This window comes from Orbicella faveolata, unplaced genomic scaffold, assembly GCF_042242905.1.
Source record: "Orbicella faveolata isolate gen_17 unplaced genomic scaffold, um_ofav_v1 contig_24, whole genome shotgun sequence".
NCBI lineage: Eukaryota > Metazoa > Cnidaria > Anthozoa > Scleractinia > Merulinidae > Orbicella > Orbicella faveolata.
The window spans coordinates 12,147,054-12,167,500 of record NW_028301552.1 but is presented as its reverse complement, the minus strand read 5'-3'; the positions used below and the strand labels follow the sequence as shown (position 1 = coordinate 12,167,500).

The following is a 20,447-nucleotide window of genomic DNA, read 5'->3' as shown; positions in this document are numbered from 1 at the left end:
TATAGAAAAGAGGGGAAACATTTTTAAAAATTGTACAGTAACTCAGCTTGTACATGTACTCAGGCAACGTACTTACACTCACGAAATGACAAAATTAAATTGTAAAATCACCTGACTGTTAGGTCCAATACCTCACGTTTCTGTTTATAGGAAGGAAACAATAATCGTTATGATCGTATCAAGCTTATAAATGTTTGTTCCATCAATCATCAAAATGTTCTTGAGATCAAACAATCACCAACATTCGAGTGATAATCAAAATAATGAATGAAATACCTCTGTTTCCTGAACATCCATCTCTGAATTGACAAAAGCAATTAAATATAATTATAAAGAGACACATTTATGGAACCAAACAATGAAAACGATGACAAAAGACGGAATATACTTACCGAAGGGTGAAGTTCCACGTGTTTTTATGTGAAAGACGCCGACTACTTTATGTAACAACCCCTGACGAGTATGTGGGTTATTAATTATTTTTAGTGCCAGCGGTTTTCCAGTTATAATTAAATTTCAACCTGCAACCTGCAACCTGCAACCTGCAAAATATTCCTGCCGGATAATTGTCAGGGCAACCTGACATACTTGGAGTGGGGACTCCTGTCGTTCTTTAATGAAAAGAGTTTACATGTCAGTAAATCTCAACAGAGGCTTATCACAGGGTGATAAGCCTTAATATAAAATATAAGAAACGTTTGTGCACAAAACAATATTCCACACCACATTTACTGCAGCTATGTATATACCGTCTTTCTGTTTAGGCTAAATTCACGGTCACTTATCCTTAAAATGAGTGGGTTTACATGTAGCATCCAGACGTACCTCCTTAACGCGCGGAGCAAGCCGTTTGTCCAAGGTATAAGCACCCTTGGGCAGCCCGTTACTGCTCTTTCGTCGTTCCTGTTTCAATTTCTTTCGGTCCAGATCTCGCGTCATTCCGAACATTTCACACCAGTTTACCGATTAGGAAACTTCCTCTGTTGGAAGTGAAACGAAATCACTACACCTCCGCAAGAATCGGATAACTTTCAGTAACATTCTTGCCCAAAGCACGTGTGTAACATGGAATAACCTTTTTTCTGCCAGGCGTTCTCTTCATGCAAAGCTGTACCCAGGCTCTCTTGTGAAATCTTGGAGAAGGAAGTCACTACATGATCCGTACACCACCTGCTTTATGAGAAGGCTCCCCGATAAACGCGGGAAAAGTGCTCGTAAGTTAAATCAGGCCTAACTGTCTAAATTCTCGCATGCTGATCGGCTCATATTTATCATCAAAAAGAGTACAGACGGATAAAATTTTAATTTATGCAAACTTTCAAGTTCAACTTTCAGCTGTCAAACTGTCAACTTTTTAACCAATGCGATTTTATGGACTTTTTTTAGCAGCCAATCAAAACGCGAGAAAAGCTATTGACAATTTTCGAGTCATTTTGAATAAAATTCACTTATCTTTGTGTATGGCAAGTTTACGGCGTGTTTTCCACTCAGTTATTCCCGGCATTTGACCATTTTGGGGTCTTGTTATTTTAAAAAACAACCTGACATCAGTTTTTTATGCATCTGTCCTCTAATTGATGATAAATTTCATCATAACATCATCAAGTTTACTGCAGAACCAGTCGCGAGCAGCTCGTGGTTCCACAGCCACTTTGACAATGTTATGACACAATAAGAGGACAGACATCAATAAGAGGACAGACACGTAAAAAACTAACGTCAATTTGTTAAGCAGATTATGAACAATTATTGGATGAGGTATTTGTGATATCTGGAATAATCAAGGTCAAGGTAAGTGTTATCAGCCGAAGCTGAAGGCTGAGACTGATAATACTAACCAAGACCTTGATTATTTCGGATAACACAAAAAACTGAATCTCATAATTGTTTAATTATACATTGTTTTAAAGAGAATAACAACAAACGCATTATCGCACCGAACACAGTTCACTTTTGACAAGCCATGTTCTTACATGAACTTGACATAATTTGCTCTAGGAAATCATGCATTGCGTGCGCAACCTACAGATTATTCACTAATCTCCATGAATAATCTGTAGGTTGCGCTGTTTCCCAAAATTAACTGTAGGCTTTTAGCCAATGAGAAGACAGATGGTGACTACTATGTATAATTGACATTAACTGCCTTGATCACGTTGGTGGCTCAACTCGTTCGAGTTCGAAGCTGATTCCAAATTATAATGATCGTTCCACCCCATATTTATTACGTGTATTCTGTCTTGTAAGTTAGGTCAGCCTGGCGGTGTAACAAATGAACCAAATTCCTCCTGGTTCTTAAGTTTCCAATTTAGAATGGTATCCATTAAGCGTTTTGAAGCATTTGAATCGTTAGCAACGTCCATAGTGGACTCCAGTCTAAGGAATTAATTCAGTTTTTCCGAAAGCATCCCTCACCCCTTTAGCATGAGCGTTTCTCCGCATACCAGTATTAGTGAGTAGACATCTGCACTTGACATGCGCCAATTAAATGTATGATAATATACATGAAAAAATTACTGGTACTCGATTCTGATTGGCTGAGAGCAGTGCAGTTCAAGTGTAACACCAGTGCAAAAAGTGTAACACCGTTACAAAAAGTATAACAACAGTGCAAATTACACATCGTAATTCTGAATTATGATTGGGTGAAAGACAATAGGAAATTTTCAAAGACAATGATATTACATAAAATGATGACGAAAATTTTGTGCGGAAAACTTTGAAAGAAGTTTTCCCGAATGAGAAAACATGGCTTCAAGAAAGGTCTTCCGGCACTTCCTCCTCTAAATTTTTCCATGTTTATATAATTAATAAGTAATCATACGGTTTTTCTCGAACAATTTGGAATTAATTTGCAATTGTAAAAAACCTGAAATTGCACTTGCCAAAGTGGCTCGTGCAATTTCAGCTTTTTGAAAAACTCACTTGTGCAAATCGAAACCGTATGATTACCTATACTAATGTAGTGACTTCATTATATAGACACAAGTGCTTTATTGGAAAATTTAAGGCACTTAAAACTCACAAGAAACTACATCCTGGACCCAAGTGGCAAATTTTCCATATCGTCACTAGTGAGAATATTCGTGACACGTTTTCACGGTTGTTTAACCAAACAGTCACTTTGACTATAAAATAAAAAGAAAATTACACAGTGGCCTGAAAATACATGAATTTTATTTTCTTGTGTTAAAAAAATATTTTATGCATTAGCAAAGCGAGTGACAAAATATTGTTGTTACCCCTCAAAAATAAAATTTGTGTTTAAAACAATATTTCACTCACTTCCTTTGCTCCTTCGTACAAATTAAATATCTATCTTACTTTTTACCGAGGGTTTGTAAAACTGATGGAGTACATTACTGGGTCTGGGGGGACCTAGGGGTGTTTGGGAGTTCAGTTGAACACCAGTCACTTTACCTATAAAATAAAACGAAAATTACACGGTGGCTTGAAAATACATGAATTTTATTTTCTCATGTCAAAAACAATATTTTATGCATTAGCAAAACGAGTGACAAAATGTTGTTGTTACCACTCAAAAATAAAATTTGTGTTTAAAACAATATTTTACTCACTTGCTTTGCTCCTTTGTACAAATTAAATATCTATTTTACTTTTTACTGAGGGTTTGCAAAACTGATGGAATCATTACTGGGTCTGGGGGGACCTAGGGGTGTTCGGGAGTTCAGTTGAACCTCTATATTAAAAAAAATTAGACATTATAGCATGCTGACTTGGCCTCAGAATGCCAGAAATCCCATTTCTGAGGACCTGAATTCTAAACATTTTCCAGGGGAGGATGCCCACAAACCCCCCTGCAGGGTACTGCATTCAGCAATCCATATCTCAAACCCCATTCTCTAAAATCCTGAGTCCACCCCAGTGGGTTTTGGTTTAATTATCTAAAAGAGCTGAGAGGTTCACGAAGAATTTGCCTCACATTTTCTTACTGAGTGATTAATTGGAACTTTTACAAAAAACAATTCAGGCAGTAAACATACTTGTAATTTCTTTTGGAAAATAGTCCAAGGAAAATATGTGCACTGATTGGTTTAAAATTGTGTTTTCTATTCCTTGATAGAAACACGAAGTAGCATGAGCTGTTGACGTAATGATGGTGCGAGAAAAAAGAATTTACATTTTGATGATCAAAATAAACAGGTTGTTTTCTCTTTTTTTGTTGCAGAATTTTCTAAAAGAAATAGAAAACACATACACCGTGTTTCTATAGAGTTATAGAAACACTCATGAAAGTTTGGGAGAACTCATAAAAAGCTGTGGAAACACTCACTTGTCGGCTCGTGTTCCCACAGCATGTGTTGTTTTCCCAAACTTCCACTCATGTTTCTATTAAACAATTAGATTATGAGCTTGAGATTTCTATCGCATGATAGTTGACAAGGGCATAGCCTGAGTCAACTACCATGCATAGAAATCGAGAGCGAATAATCTAATTGTTTTAGTATAAATCTACTGGTCGTTCAAAATTTTATCTAAATCCTCTTCACAGACACTTCAGAAATGCCAAGAAGCGGCCATCATTTTGTTAACAAGGGCACACTGTTACACTACTCACTATCTATCACAGAATAGATAGTGAGTACCTTAGCCAATCAGAGAATGCCATTCGTGATAGAACGTGAGTAGATTTATACAAAACCCAATAGAAACATGGTACATGTTTTCTATTTCTAAACTAATTGTCATTACTGTATGATGTTGGCAATTTTAAAATTACTTAGCAATCACTCCCTAAACCCATTCCACTTAGCCTGTGAACATCTCCCCCTTGGCCACTTCACTCTCAGCCAGTTCTTTCTCAGCCCTTCCAGCCACTGTCTGACCCTTCCAGCCGCAGTCAGACCCTTCCAGTCGCTGTCAGACCCTTCCAGCTGCTGTCAGACCCTTCCAGCCGCTGTCAGACCCTTCCAGTCGCTGTCAGACCCTTCCAGCCGCTGTCAGATCCTTCAAGCTGAAACCTGTTCACAGGTAACATTCCACTCACCATATTAAATAATTTTGTTAATTTTGTTAATTCAATCTGGATTGCTCATTAAATCACTTTCTAATAAATCTGTGGAGTTTGGGAAACAACTTCAGAGCATTTTTTGTGGTTTCTTCATAAACTGTCTGCATAGGAATTCCTTTGATCCTTGAGATTGCCTCGCACGAAATGTAGATGTTCTTAGGTTCATTCCTTGTCTACCAAAAAACAAAAAATAAATTATTTACAAAGCAATATGTCAAACATGAGAGACACTGCATTGTGACATTGTTAAACATTCAGAGAGGGTTGAAAAGACACAGTATGGAGTGCCCTGAACAAAATAATTAGAGGTTTGAGTGAATTTGATCAATATGCTGTGTAAAGTGTTTGGTATATGCTTCCAATCAAATCTAACCCTAAGGCTTAAACAGAGAAATAAAATTGTAAAAATCTGTAACAAGATCAGGTATCCAAACCAGTACAAATCCCAGTTATGATTTCTTTGCTCTTAATCTGATGATTTGTAATATAAGAGTTTATGTTTTTAACAGCTGTAAATAGATCCTTAATTTTAACTTTTAATGCTGAAAATAGTTCCTTCAAGTTAACTTTTAGGCATCCTCAATGAGTAGAGGATTTCACCCTGTGCTATTTTATCTAAACACATCAATAAAATTGTTGTTGTTGTTGTTATTGTTCTTGTTGTTTGAGTATGCACCATACACCTTTCTTTTAGTTGCGACAATGAAAGGTAGATCAAAGTAAAATGCCAGGATTGACAACTTACTTTATTTTGGGTGACAGGTCTAAGCAAGTGATACTGGTTGAGCAACATTCATATCTCAAACATTAATGAGACAATATGAGTACCTGTTTTTCAGCAGCCAGTGCTGGTGAATCTGTTTCCAGTAGAAGATTTGAGAGCGGGACATTTTTCACAAGCTTCTCTTTCTGACAATGAAGAACACAACCATCAACAAGGCAAACTCAGTCATGTTCTACCACAGCAACCCACCCCAGATAGGGTTCTAGAGAAATATCCCACTCCCCTGCTCCCTCTCTGGCCAATCCTAGTAAACAACACAGTATTGCACCTCGTCCAGCACTCCAAACACCCATCAACCCCTTAACATGTTCCACTGTATTATCTCACACACCAGCCATACTGTACAATGCCCTTACTCATATTCTAGTACAACAATTCAAGCCTCATATCTCCCCCACCCACCCCCCTAATCCTAGACAAGGTTCTGAAACCGCATGTCACACTCCAATAAATGATCATTTTATAGAAGAACATACCACCCAACTTCCTAGAATTGGGTAGTAAGGTATAAAAAAGATTAAGTCTACATACAAGCCAAGTGGCCCATCAGGCCATCACTTATCTAGCATAAGCATGAAGCAACTAGGAATATTTCTACTGCCCCTCTCCCCCTGGATGGGATGATAATTCTTCACAGGATTACCCACCCAACATTAAATTTTCCAGTACCCAGCTGTACACCTGGGTGGAGAGAAGCACTGTGATAGTAAAATGTATTTTCCAAGAACACGACAAAATGTCCCTGGCCAGGGCTCGAACCCAGACTGCTCAATCCACAGGCAAGCACACTAACCATGAGGCCACCAAGCCTCCACAGGATTGGGTAGTATAGTACCTTATCTGTCCATTCCTAATCATGTTCTAGACAAGTTTTCTATCCATGACCAACATCACTTTGTAAAACTAAGATTCCTTAACTAGACGTCCACAACACTTAACAAAATATTTTACCTGTGGTGAGCGAGCTATAGATGGTGGAACCGAAAAATAGTATCCTTGTTGAACTCCCTTGAGAGCATTGGAAGGTTTCCCATCAAATGCATGCAGTAGAACGTTCTTGGCACCTAAGAATGAAAAACTAAAATTTAATTTTAACTATTTTTAATTAAAGATTCTCCCACCAAAGGGAATCAAACTGGTTCTGGTAGTATTCATATTGTCTCAAATCTTCTCTAACAATATGAACTATCTTTGTTGTCCTTGTGCAATATCTTTAACACAAGAAAATGAGGTATGACATTCTGTTCTAAGAGTTTCTAGAAGAATTGTAACTCATGTTTATGGGATAAGAAGTACCATGTTCTTGTAGCAATTCAATCACATGTCTCCCTGCTGATCGGGAATGGACATTTCTGCAAACAACAAGACACCACATTAAACAAAATCCTTTCAGCATAGTCAAAAAGTAAAAGATTTAAAACAGCATAGCAAACTTATCTGAGAAATGTTATTCCCATGTTTCCTTTTTATTCTCAAAATATAGTGTATTTAACAACTAAGCTAATTGACAAGGGCTAATTAATTTACAAATTTAAGTGTGGAAACATTAAGGAAAGACACTCTGCTTGGCAGTTATTTTAATATCATTTATTTTGATAATTGAAAATAATGTACCCACATACAAAGGGAGATCAAGCTCTTGGGCAAGTTTTATCTGCAACAACAAAAAGGCATTTTTAAGGTTTAAATCTAAATTTTAAATTTAAAAATATTTCAAATAACCAGGTATTGATCAGTTAGGTACAGTTTATGGGCTGATATATGATAGTAAAGTGGTAAATATGAAAAGCCATTTCAAGTCTGTAGGGATTCTCTACCTGTCGGCTAAACACCTCTCTCTGTACATCTTTATCTTCCTCTTTGCTTATAAATCTTGGGGTAAAATCTAAACCAACCTTCATTAAGAAAATGTCAGGCAAACATATGAATACTAATGAAATATAAATAATGTGTCACAAATTAATCATGCATGAAAAGAAGAAAAAATAACTTAAAAGGTGCTGCAAAAAGAGTGCTGTGCAATTTTCCATGGTTTAATTATTCTCTTCAAAAAGCTGCAATCATTTAATGATTTGGTGATTTTAAGACTTGGCAACTTGATGAAGATTAATTTCCAATACCGCAAAAAGGGTGTACTTTCTTCAGGCATGTGGCACTCTCTTACCTCTCCAATGGCCACCAGCTTTTCATGATTGTCTCTGATAAACTCCTCAACACCATCAAGATCCTGCAACATAAGAACAACATTGCTAGCACAATAAGGTTTAATTCATGACAATTATTTTATTACTTTATCTTGCGATGAAAAGGCTATGTCTGTTACAATTCTGATGATACCAGAAGCAAGATGCCTCATTGGTGCTGCCACTTATCTTTAGCTTCTGGAATGGAAACCTTGTTTGTCCAGTTCAGGTAACCACTCAGCATATGGCCGATGGAAACAATATTTTACCACTACATTACACTCAGCAACAAATTTATAGATGAACAAGGAGAATGTGCCTATCAGGCTGGTAGAGCCACATACTACTAGCTGAACATAGAGGGTAACCATGACAATGCTATGACCCTTAACCACAAGGAACCATTCCAATGAACTGTTTTTTCAGTGGAAAAAGTAAATGCATACTATGTACTTCCTTAGTGGGGAGGGATCAGTCAGGAGCAAACTCTTTGGATGCAATGTGATATGTAGCCTGCAAATGCAGACGTATTTCCGGCTGTCGCTTGTCTCTGCCGACAATAACATCTGCGAACCCGAGCCACAAAACGATTTCTGTGACGTAATGACTTTTGTTTCTCCTTGGCCAATCAGATTCCATGATAGAATGAAACTCGAGTACTCCTCACAGCGAATACCTCACGCAGTAGTTCTGGGGCTACTTGAACTAAACTGTGATTGGCTTAAAATTCCTTCGTTACAGAAATCATTTCCTGGCTCAGGTTCACAGACGTTACTTTCAGCGGAGACAAGCGACAGCCAGAAATACATGTACATCTGCGTTCGCAGGCTTTGTGATATGATGCAATACAAGCAAAATGGATTGACCTCTATGGGAGAGTTGTAAATACACAGACCCCCTCCCCTTCCCCAGTAAAACAATCTGATTTCCCCACATCAAGAAGAAAAATCTACTGGCCAGCAGTTTATTAATTTTTATTAGGCCTAGATTACATGTGTCTTGTCCAACAACATAGTCAAGGGTCCAGCCAGGGCTCAAACTAAGCTGTTCAATAAGGAGTGCAAGGCATTAACCATAAGGACACCACACCTTTTCTATCTCATCCCAGTATCCCAGGGGAAAGGGGGTAGAATCCAATGTAAAAAGGACGGGGGTGCTTGTCATACCTTTAGGGAGTTAAAAAAGTGGTTTTGGTACCGCTAAAGGTCCACAGCAGGAGCTTCTATGGTAGCTTTTAGGAAATTGAGCCAAAAAAGAAGAATGACAGGAGATACATGCAATGTGCTGTTTTAGAATTGATATCTCCTATGGGTTGTTTTCAACAATACTTCCGACCAGCACCCCCTTCCTTTTTATATGGGAGTCCCCCCTGGCCCAGTATCAACAAAACTAAGAAACGGTCATCACTAACAAAAATATTAAAGAAACGTTCATTTGAACAGGAATTAGGAATCAGGACTTAGTGTGAAGAAAATTTCACTCTTTATTGCTGTTTCACTTACTTCAAGGGTAGCACTGCGATCAGGACAAAGGCTCTGTACAGGATGAACACCAACACAAGGAGCTATGAAATCTGGATACCTAAAATATATGTAAAACACCATTAGAGGCATCAGATTTGTGTCAGCCTCATCAATCCAAGTAAAACGACGTTCAAGATTAATTAAAGCAAAAAAAATATATAGGACGGAGGTTTCAATGTATTCGACTCCTCAGAAGGATTCATTCAGCCAATCATAGCAAGTATCTCTAACCAGAGCCTTTACTCTGAATCTCCCAAAGTGTTGCAATAAAATGAGAATGGGTCTACTTGGGAAGTGTATAGGAGTGAGAGTGGTTATCACTGCGGGTAGGTGGGACCATCACCATTGCTTCAATCCATTCTCTGGCAAATCATAAAAAGAGAGAGCCCTCGTCAAATGGGAAGCTCAGAACTTAATTAAGTACATAGTCTTGGCATTTTTTATTGCTTAAAGTAAATTGGGTGTTTGTTAACTCAAGTAGAGAAAGAGGTGGAAGAATTTAATTGAGGGTTAAAGTACACAATTTCACACCTTTCATGAAGATTAAGCATTCCAGCAAACTCAGCCTTAAATTCTGTCACACCAACAATGGCCCTCACTCCAACCTAAGAAAATACATAACCAAAACAGCATGTAAAGGAAGTTGTGTCCAACAGCCCAGGACTAGTTGTGTTCTCAACTAAGCCTTTTGCTGAAATCCAAATATGGCCCAATACTCTTTTTAAATAAAGTTTAAAATATGATGGAAAAGTGGGATGAGGCAACTCCAAGAATCTCAGTTTCAGATTTTATTCATTTAGTTATTTATTTTTATTCTTTTTATGGGACAGGGGGAGGGGTGGCTGAACATTAGCCACTTCTCCCTCTTTGCATACCGGAGAAAAAAGCCTAACTACCAGTATGTGGCTGCAGCCCGTGAGTCCTAAGAGGAAAATAATCAAGATTGATCAAAACCAATATCCACAATAACTCTGATCACCCCTAGGTTTTTACATTTACATTTGGATTCTTGCAAAGTCACCCGGGGACATAAGTACAAGATTAATTGAGGAGATCACGCATCTAAGGGAATTATGGGTAATCCAGGCAAATTTACACAGAAGCAAAGCCGTAAAACAAATGTTTATCTTTATACTTCCATTCTGATTTCACATTTGGAGATGAAACATATACTCTAGATGGAGAAACCCCTTTTCTAGGTTTACCAGCCGATCAAGTAATTGTTGTGAGTATAGGAATTTTTTTATGGTTAAAACCAAACAATTTGCTCAAGCCACAAAAATAACATCTCTGTGACTCTGATAAGTAGGCTAATGTCTAGCTCAATCGACTCAAAAACGCTAGTACATATAGAAAAGGGGTTTCTCTATTTACAGTAAAAGTTTCTTCTCAAAAATGAAAGTCAGAATGGAAATATGAAGGAAAACGTATATTGTGCCGCTTTTTGTTTCTTTGCAATCTTTCCCTGATTTCCCATAATGTCCCTTGGAGCACGAACTCCTCTATTCCAGGAGTAGCACAGGTCACCCAAGCGTAATATAAGAGTTTGTATGTAGAACTGTGCTATAATAAGCACCCTGGGACAAATTTTTAAAAATTCACTCAAATCTCATTTAACATCTCCAGGATGAGAAAAAATGACACCATTGAATGTTCAAGAGTCTTTGTCCGGTAAATTACCCATACATTGAACGAATTTAACGTCAGCTCCTGATCTCCATGTAAACTGTTATAAATATTTTAGCCAAGATCTCCCTACAAACTCTTATACTACACTTGGGAGACCTCTGGGAGCAGGGGAAACAAAGATGTGTCGAGGATGGAGGATGAGTATAAGGGTCAGGGGGAGGCGATAAAGGGAGGGCGTAAATCTCCTCTATTTGAAGTTTTGTAGTTCCTCCTGGACTTGTACCCCTTGGTGTTTTCCCATGGCCATGACGAAAAGTACACGTTATTTGGATTTTTTTATTAAAAAAAAATAGCCTTAAAGAAAAAAACAGATATAATGCACATTTCTACATACAAAACGATTAACTAGCTTACCTTCCTTGCCTCCTCAATCACAACATCGATATCCTTTGATAGTTGAAAACAAAAACGTCTTTTTCACAACTCTTTATCCCAACAACACAACAGTTTTAGAGGGCATGTATGCATCGTTCTAGCTATAAGGCGTGTGAATGACGTGGATCAAACTAGTCCTACATTCTGCAACTATTACGCAATGTTTTACCTCACTGAAATCTTTCGCAGATATATGCGCATGACAGTCCACAAAACAGATCTTTTCCGATTCCAACTTTTCTCTAAAAGTGTCCGCCGCGTCCGCCATGTTGAAATTTTCCCACAACCCTTTTCAGAACTTTCAGGGCTGATAGATAGTCACGCCATGTATGCCACCAGATATCACCTAGGTGATATGCTTCTGATGCCACATGTCACGTATAGGTTGAGGGAAGACGCACAACGGGCCAGATTTAGGTGAGTTTTTTTTTCAAAACCACGGCTCATCCTCTTCCTCCAAAGTCTTACCTTTTAGGTATAAGCATTGAATGATAGGTATCAGTATTGAATGATTTCTTTTGAGCCTGTGTCAGTTAACACTAATGGTAACTGGTCCTGAGGGGAACTGAGTGAAGTCGATGGAAACATTGAGATTCTCGGGAAACAAAATTCACTGTTCCCCAAGGCAGTCATTTAAAAAGTAATTTTTTATATGGCAAAACAAATTTGCGCAAAACAAAACAAACAACACCAGGCCACCTTCAACTGCACGCTGTGATCTGATCACATGCAACAGCGGTCAACGGTGACCACTTTCCCGTTTGACGTCATAGTTTTCGCAATGTTTCCCGCTCATGCATTTGGCGGTGAACAGTTTTGACATTGTTAGATCTCATGTGACCATAAACTAGCTAATGAATCGGCGCGCTGTAGCGGAAAAACGCCAGCCCAGGACTTTTGTACATTGTGCTTATATTTCCGCACTAAAATGCTCGATTGATGCTCATACATAGGAGTTTTTGAATTTTAACAGTTTAAACGTTTTCACACAATTAACAGCTCAGGGTGCTTAAGAAATACGTATAGTTTAAAACAACGTATATAATAGATTTCATACACCAAAAGTTCATTCTCTGAATGATATGTTGTTCTGTTAATCCTTTGTCTCCTTTCAGGGATACTTAAGTGAAGTGGCACTTGAATTATTTTCAATTTCGATTTAAGTCTTCCTTTCCTCGTAAAAAATATTATTTGTATTTTTTGTGGAAAAAATAACAATTTTCCGGGAAAATGCCGATAAAATGCTCGAATAATGCTTAATCAAGAGATCATCTCTTGTGCTTAATGCTTTTGCCTCACTAAAATGCTCGAAAAAATGCTAGCACTATGTACAAAAGCCCACGGCCAGGACCTGAATTAGTCTCCTTCGCAGCCGTTTTTTGGGATGTCACGCAACGCTCTCCCCAAGAGGGGAGCGTTGCGTGACATCCCAAAAAACGGCTGCGAAGGAGACTAGACCTGAATGTGCGTGCTTTGACAGACTGGACCAACACCGCGGTAAAACGCACTGCGCATGAGTACAAATTTGAGCATCCGGTAAATTACGCATTTCCGGTTACGTATTAAAATCCAATGTAAACAAGATAAAATCCCGTACCGCTAAGTTTGAAAACAAAAAGTAAGAGTTAGCAAAAGAAAGTAGGGGAAAGGTTTGTCTCGTTGAAAAGTTTATTTTTCATTTAAGTTTCAAGCGCTTGCACCCAGGGGTTTGGTGTTTGCACCAACAACAAAATATGAGAGAATTTCGGGCGCGTTCGCGCTCGACAAGAGCAATTTTTTTTAACGTAGTTCTCCTTGTTGCGTTGGTTTGGTTGTGCGGTTCCTTCGCAGAAAAATGTGGGAAAGCCAACAAAAGCAGCCGTAAATGTGCCGGCAAAAAATATTTTCTGTCTGAAGATTTAACTAGAGCTGCCGAACTCAAGTGGGCTCAACAGTTTGCCGTGTTCACCGGGACGAAATACGGACGAGCAACAACAGATGTTCGGTTCCTAGAGAAAACCATTCGCGAGGCGTCAGGAAACAGCGGATTCCTGCGAGACTTTTTGCAGTCCTGGATGCCATAGGAGCAACATGTCATGGGTATAAGCCAGGTGCAAGGTGGTGCTACAAATGCTGTACCAGAGTGGACGAAGAAACAAGGTTTACCTCGCATCCTGAATAGAAGCCGCCGGTGTTACGAACTACTGGCAGGTCAGTTAATTAGACACCGGTTAATTATAATTGACACGCAGGTTCGCACTGCCTTGGATTGCTGCAAGGATTTTCGGAATCTCCTTACCAGCAAATTAAATGAAATTAAGGAAAAGGAAAGCATACTCTTTCAAAGATTTTTGTTGCAACAATAAACAAGTTGTTTGTATCAAATTTTGTAAAAGTTGCGGCAAAATAGACATGATACCAAAAAAAAATTATTTTAAATTTAATTATATTTCGTGTTAAATGATCCAGGTCTTACGCATGTATGGTTCTCCACTAAGATGGAAATAAACAGACCTCAGATGACAAACTTCAAAAGGTACCTATAAAATTATCTCGCACTACTGATTTTGGAGTGTTATTTGCAGTTAATGCACCTCACATTTTTATTCTACTATTCTTGACTACAGTACAGTACGGTCAATTGCTTCACTAAAATTCATTGTTGGAGTGCAGGTAGCAAAAAGACACCTCAGGCGGTTCAGTCTAAAATTGGTATATTTTGGAAAGAAAAAGGTAGCACAGAAGCTGGGAAATATTATTTTGAAAAATTAATTGCCAAACAAATTTAAAGAAAAATAATAATTTTAAAGACAGCAAAACAAGAACTTTATGCCACTTGACAAAATTATTTTTCCTAAGACCAAACCCATAAAATTGCACCAATAATATTGTCTAAAATTAATGTCAGTTTCACATATACTAATTGAAATTCAGTAGTACTGCAATGTTGTCTCCACACCGAGGATTCAGTTAGAGGGGTGTCCAGGAACCCTATGGGCACCCACTTCATGAAAAATTTCACTAAAAATTCACCTACTCCATTTTTCATTAGTGGGGGGATATGCTTTTTGGACATCCATTTTCAGTATCTGGATACAAACAAACTCATCACTAATATGTTTATTTCTTCTTCTTTTTTTTTTTTTTGTAATTTTTTATTTAGATCTTGCAATTTACCAATTTTAAGACTACACAAGAACTTAAAGCAGCAACACAGCAGTAGTGAAGGCCTCCAAAAAGTTCAGAACCATTTCCAATTGCTGTTCTAAAGACTTAAATTTCTAGAAGAGGCTTTTGGAATAGACCTGCAGTACCCAAAAAGCCAGCAAACGTCCATGGCAGAAATACAAACATCATTTGGGGTAGTAAAAATAAATTGCTATTGTGAAGTTACAGTGGATAAAACAGTTTGTAACAGGATGACAACAGCAATCCATGACTTAACTCAACTATCAGGTTAGTATCACTTACCTGAAATGTAAAGATACAAGACGTACAAGATACAAGTATTTTGAAGGATAATTGTTTGACATCATGATAATCCATGGCACACTATAATAACACCATCTGACCAAAACTCATTCAAACAGATTATCATTATTTACATGTATTGCACATGGTCAATGACAATATCATAAATTTCATCATTCAGTTGAAGTCATTTAGCACTAATGAGAAGGATTTAGAGGACTTCTCAATTATTATGGCAATGATTTGGAAGAGTTATCTGAGGAGTCTCTTGGCCAAGAAAAAAATGCTGCGCCAGAGTTGCCACAAACTATTCAAGTCTCATCCTTGTAATGATTTGGAAAACTGATAATTATTTTGGTTTGAATATTGACTAGTGACTTAGGTAACAATCAAAATGGCATGTTGTTTAGGTGACCGGTAAGGGTAACAGACACCATTTCAAGATTATATTTCTGATACAGGTATTGTATTTGTGCAATCGAATAAGTAAGAGGATGTGTTAAGACCAACACATGACAGTGATTGACACAAGCAGAGAATCAAATATTTAAATTTAATAAATAAAATTATTTCAATATTTTATTTGAATAAGTAAAATAGATATTAACCTTTTCTATTAATTTCAGAAAATTCATTTAACCAGCTGATCGGAAAATTTTAGATATCCTTGCAACATCATTATGAAAGCAGTGATGCTGTGCCACTGTATGCTCCTGGACAGATGAAAGAGTTTGCTGACAAAACTGCACCTGGTCTTTTCAATGTCATTTTGCAGTCTATTCTCTGGGAAGATCCAAGATTGAGTGAAGAACTCTGTGTATTAGAGGAAAAAAGAACTCTTGTTTTGTTGTGCACAATAGCATATTTCAGGTACTTTGCCCTGTTTTATTCTTATTTGTATTTAAAATACAGGTCTCCTTGGAAGACCATAAGGCCACTCAGTTTAAAAAGTCTGTTTGATTAATTATTGCATGTTTCTTAACTAGAACAGCAGACACAGCTTTACCCCAATATAAATGTCAGCTCTGTTATATAATGAAGTAAAATTACTAGATGTTTTACCTTTCTTCACATTTAACCCCTTGAAAGGTAAGGACATAAAAGTAGTTTCAGTGAACTAACTTGCAATAATACCATTCTTTTTGTAGATCTCAGAAAACAAATACACTTCAAAGAGAAGAGGGATTATTTATCCAGCAACATGGGGCATCCTGAGATGTTATCAATTCTGGAAGAATTTGAGGTTTCAGCACAAGCCGGAGGGATGTGGATGGTCAAAAAAGCAGGCTCCTCAGGGAGCAGCCAATGTTTGTAAACCTTCAGATTTCAAATGTACTTCGAGTGAGTTTAAAGTACGGTAGTTTAAAATCTGAAAGCTATAACTTTAAAATATTGTGAATTAAAAACTTGTCCGATTAGTTGAACAGTCTTTTTGTGTACATATGGATAGGCTAGCAAAACAGTGGCGCATACAGGAAACATGTTATTGTAACATAGAAAATCATATAAGTTGCTGAAATGAATCTAAATTTTAATAAATTTATTGTTTCAAATGAGTGAGTTAATACACAGTTCTGTAATGGTGTTCTGCCTCTTATTACTGGCAATGTACAACTTGAAGACTCCTTTGACCTATCCATCCTGAATGAAAATCCAATGGTACCTCAAAGTTCTCTGGCATTTCATTTAGAATGGCTCACCAAAGAAGGCAGTCTTGCTGCTGTTGTAATCATGAAATTCTGAAAGTAAAATTAAAATTTATTTCCAAACCGAAAATTTTTATTTTCATGCAGGCGCTTGACTATTACATGTAGCTTGAGTTTTAAGTGAGCTTCTCATGATCAGCTCAACAAGTTGAAATCGTGAGATCACTTCCATTATGAAATTCGTAGTATTATAAGCTAAATAAAATCGATAAACAAAGAATAGACTTACGAACCTTCTCTGTCACCATGAAAAAAAATTTCAACGGATACAATCTTGTAGCAGTCCAAGCAACAAATTGAAAAAAAAAAAAAAAGAAAGAAAAAAAACAGGCATAAATAAGAAGAGGAACCCAAAGTTTAGATATTTTAAAATTATTTGATCCCTCTTTTTAACCATTACTGTACACTATTTTTAGTATTATGACGATTGTATTGTAAATTTCTGTTTTCCTTATCTAGACTTAGTAGTAGTAGGTCCACATCAGCTGTACAGTTGCATACTTTAAAAACCTACTTATCAAATAAATGTATGTATGTACAACACGAATTGACAAAAGGCTTACTTAGTTACTAATCAGTAATGACGGCCACTGCGGAGCATTTCGTAAAGGGTCCAACAAACATTTCCAGGACCAGTAATTGCAACAAGTTATTGTCTACATACCTTTTTGTATTTGTGGTCTTTTGTTCTTTCATCTGTGGCTGCTGATTCACAACAACAAGCTTGAACACCGCGAGGCGAACAACAAAATTAATCTGAACCACCGAACACGGGCAAACCGGAAATGCTGAACTTGACGCATGCGCATACGTTTTGCCGCGGTGTTGACTGGACCCAACCTTGTTCTCCGCTTGACTACTTGTTATCTCGTGATTCAGAAAAATCTGCCTTCTGCTCGTAGAGTACTTTCAAATTCCAGTGTACCCACAGACATGACTTGATTCTAGAAAATCCTTTAATCGGAAGATCCCTTGAATCGCTTTTACACACATAAAGGAATTCAACGAGACCACACAGACCACAGGTAAGGAGAGACCATTTCAAGACTAAGAATTATTCGCGTGACTTTGTGGGGTTCGCAGTCAGGTGGATCCCTCGACAATCCGCTTCTAAAGATGTTCGTTTCAAACAGGGATTCATCTCTTCAGAACCACTGGCGACCACTGTTGTATCAGTTTTGAGACTGAGAATCGATTGCAAACCCAGATCTGGGTAAGTGTGGTTAAATATTAACCTTTAATGCTCAACTTAGCGAGATACGCAGGGTGAAATTATAATACACAGTCGTAAGCACATTCCTGCGACAAATGCCAAGCCCCTGTTCTTAAGCCCCTGTTTTGTAATGGTCTAAATATCCTAAGTATTTACTTCAAGGTACATGAAACGTGGCTTAGCAGTAATTCATAGCGAACAGTTTTGTCCCGCTTCTGCAAGAACATCGAGACACGAGCGCATTCTGTCTAAGAACTGACAGTGGAAGTCCTGGAATGTCTAGCCTATTTCGAAACTTTTATGTTCGTACGTAGAGGTTAATCATTGACAATTTCCTGACAAAACTTATTCTGTGATCATAAAAACGCTTACCAACGACCTTCACGCAAAAGTGATCGCCATTTCAGGGGGAAACACTTGCTCAAGTCCCGAGTCTGCAAGAACATCGAGACACGTCAGTGCATTCTAAGAACTGACAGCGGAAGTCGTGGAATGTCTAGCCTGTTTGAATCGAAACTTTTCTGTTCGTACGTACAGGTTAATCACTGACAATTCCGCATCAAAACCTATTCTGTGATCATAAAAACAGTTATCAGCGACCTTCAGGAAACAATGATCGCCATTTCAGGGGGGAAACACTCACTCAATTACCGTCTTACTTATTTAATATCATTATTTTCATGTAAAATGTTTTTGTATACCTTCTTCCTGCGCCCAAAGTTTTTGCGCACGCGCTCGTCTCGAGAACGAAACGATTTATAGTCTGCAGGCTATGGAGGTTTCAAAATTATTTTGTCTTTTTAAAGGTTTTAGGTTTTCCCTAATATTTGAGGGTTAGCGTGACAGTTTGTTATGTAATGTTCCATTCGGCTTAGGTGTTTCTGATCTCGTGATCATTGCGGACTCTTATCTGTTCAGACAGCACCCTCCTGTAAAGGGAGGTCAACAGATTCGAATAGATTGTTTTAGATGTTGGTCTTTAACGAGACTAAAGTTAAGGGAAAGAACTTTTTACTACTGAGAATAATTTAGTTCGCTTCACTAGAGTTGCATACATGTATTACTTATGACTGCCTATCGATTGCATGCGTCAAACCGAGTCATTTTGGCTCCAGGAGAAAGCTTCATGTTTCAAGTAAGCAGGATGCGTGGAATGAAATACATGTGTTTTCTATCCACCACGTTTTCAAATGCTTTGACCCACCCTCCCCTCCCCTTATACTTTTTCACCAGTCCCAATGATCAAGAGCAGATGAAATGTTACATTAGATTAGACTCAACCTGTTTATATTTACAGTTGCTGCTACTGTCCCATTATGATACGGAGGAACTGAAACAACGTTATGACCAAGTACTCTGCAAGGTAAGAAAATTCTGAAAATGTGCATTCTAGTCTATGTGATTAATCGGTTATAATGTAGCAGTGTTTGTCTACATATCCAATGTTAAGTCTTCATACGAGCCAAGTGGCCCATCAGGCCGGAGCTTATCCCGGTTTCTGTAGCATAAAGCGACTAGGAGTATTTCTACTCCCCCCTGGATGGGATGCTAGTCCATCGTAGGGTTACCCCCACATATCCATAAGTCTAAAACAACAAAGGTGGAAAGCTTTTGCTTGCTTGCTTTTCTCAATTTGGTGTAGACACTCAGTCAAGCACGTTAGACTGAAAAGCCTGATTCACTTTGAAGAACTTTAACAATATCTGAGTATAATTTAAGGAGCAACAATATTTAGAAAACTGGTGTTAAAGGAACAGAGAAATGGAGAGTTGCTGAGAAACTGTTTTATAAGGAAATCTCGTTCAGTCCTTTTTTTTTTGGTATTTTATATGTAGCCTTTTGAACCAAATTTTATTTCAACTCTTCATGCTTGAATTGACACCGTATCAGTCACGCTGGACTTCCGTTTCTTGAACCTCCAAGGCAAACGAAAATTGGTTCAAAAATCACGTAGTTCAAAAAATCGGGGGTCGACATGGAGGGGGGTACGAGTTTACATTGTGACGTTCAAAAAATTGAGGGTTCCAGAAACTAGGATTCCACTTTATTATATGGCCAGCTCAGCGAGCGGCCAAGGTGAACCAAATCCTGCGCTGTGATTGGCTACCCGAACGGGTAAGATGGGGCTATCTTGCCCGCTCGGGATTACCCGCCTTGTTCCGAAAGAAAATAGTATTCTTTTCATATACAGATTACCACCCAGCATGTTGGACATCCAGAGCTGAGATATCAATTACTAACCGGGACAATTGCATCTAGATCTTCTTGAATTGTGTGGGTGAGCAACAATAATTTCTTGGTTAGACATAGACCTTATACATAGACATAGACCTAGATCTAGACCTAGACCTAGACCTAGACCTAGACATAGACCTAGACATAGACATAGACATAGACATAGACATAGACATAGACACAGACACCCTATGTGAAGTACCAACCCGTGAGACAAGGCCAGACCACAACACCGGCAACTCCGCGCCCCACTCTTT

The 20,447-nt window shown here is 38.0% G+C and overlaps 2 protein-coding genes, 2 long non-coding RNA genes and 1 pseudogene across 10 annotated transcripts in view; 2 read left to right on the top strand and 3 right to left on the bottom strand.

Annotated features, from left to right (window-relative positions):
- The window catches only part of LOC110043252 (nuclear valosin-containing protein-like), a 27,100-nt gene extending 25,882 nt beyond the window's left edge, over positions 1 to 1,218 (bottom strand). Inside the window, exons 1-3 of one of the 3 annotated variants that reach the window (XM_089292742.1) lie at positions 393 to 1,218; positions 277 to 299; positions 112 to 140 (exon numbers count right to left, since the gene is read on the bottom strand). In XM_089292742.1, the coding sequence (XP_089148868.1) occupies positions 112 to 140; positions 277 to 297 (50 nt within the window). In that variant the 5' untranslated portion in view covers positions 298 to 299; positions 393 to 1,218. The remainder of the gene's footprint in view (positions 1 to 111; positions 141 to 276; positions 300 to 392) is intronic. The other 2 variants (XM_089292741.1, XM_089292743.1) reach the window with 2 other exon arrangements.
- Positions 1,219 to 3,160: 1,942 nt separating this feature from the next.
- LOC110043099 (deoxyribonuclease TATDN3-like) lies at positions 3,161 to 12,143 on the bottom strand. 3 transcript variants are annotated; one of them, XM_089292767.1, is made up of 11 exons: positions 11,756 to 12,139; positions 11,566 to 11,598; positions 10,054 to 10,127; positions 9,502 to 9,580; positions 7,981 to 8,043; positions 7,634 to 7,711; positions 7,439 to 7,470; positions 7,113 to 7,168; positions 6,768 to 6,880; positions 5,861 to 5,941; positions 3,161 to 5,205 (listed from the first exon to the last, which is right to left on the bottom strand). In XM_089292767.1, exons 1-11 carry the CDS (start codon positions 11,852 to 11,854, stop codon positions 5,062 to 5,064), a joined length of 852 nt encoding a protein of 283 aa, XP_089148893.1. In that variant the 5' UTR covers positions 11,855 to 12,139; the 3' UTR covers positions 3,161 to 5,061. The 3 variants fall into 3 exon arrangements, with proteins under 3 accessions (XP_089148893.1, XP_089148894.1, XP_089148895.1); XM_089292768.1 differs by lacking the exon at positions 11,566 to 11,598 and having other exon boundaries at positions 11,756 to 12,143; XM_089292769.1 differs by lacking the exon at positions 7,634 to 7,711 and having other exon boundaries at positions 11,756 to 12,142.
- A 3,454-nt stretch (positions 12,144 to 15,597) lies between these two features.
- LOC149110420 (uncharacterized) lies at positions 15,598 to 17,576 on the bottom strand. Of its 2 annotated transcripts, none has more exons than XR_016208154.1 (3): positions 17,407 to 17,576; positions 16,976 to 17,015; positions 15,598 to 15,849 (listed from the first exon to the last, which is right to left on the bottom strand). It is a non-coding gene; the product is annotated as an uncharacterized LOC149110420 (long non-coding RNA). The 2 variants fall into 2 exon arrangements; XR_016208155.1 differs by lacking the exon at positions 15,598 to 15,849 and adding an exon at positions 16,551 to 16,775.
- LOC149110421 (uncharacterized) lies at positions 15,800 to 16,592 on the top strand. Its single transcript, XR_016208157.1, has 2 exons — positions 15,800 to 15,906; positions 16,185 to 16,592. It is a non-coding gene; the product is annotated as an uncharacterized LOC149110421 (long non-coding RNA).
- LOC149110418 (uncharacterized) overlaps positions 17,576 to 20,447 on the top strand; it is a 36,724-nt pseudogene continuing 33,852 nt past the window's right edge. Inside the window, exons 1-4 of the transcript XR_016208151.1 lie at positions 17,576 to 17,767; positions 17,876 to 17,955; positions 19,253 to 19,318; positions 20,147 to 20,233. The product of XR_016208151.1 is annotated as an uncharacterized LOC149110418 (transcript). The remainder of the gene's footprint in view (positions 17,768 to 17,875; positions 17,956 to 19,252; positions 19,319 to 20,146; positions 20,234 to 20,447) is intronic.

Coding starts and splice junctions, on each gene's coding strand:
- LOC110043099 (XM_089292767.1), bottom strand. CDS start 11,854: ATGGCGGACGCGGCGGACACTTTTAGAGAAAAGTTGGAATCGGAAAAG. Junction 8,044..9,501: donor ATCGCAGTGCTACCCTTGAA/GTAAGTGAAACA, acceptor CTTATGTTGCAG/GATCTTGATGGTGTTGAGGA. Junction 6,881..7,112: donor TGAATTGCTACAAGAACATG/GTACTTCTTATC, acceptor TTTCATTCTTAG/GTGCCAAGAACGTTCTACTG.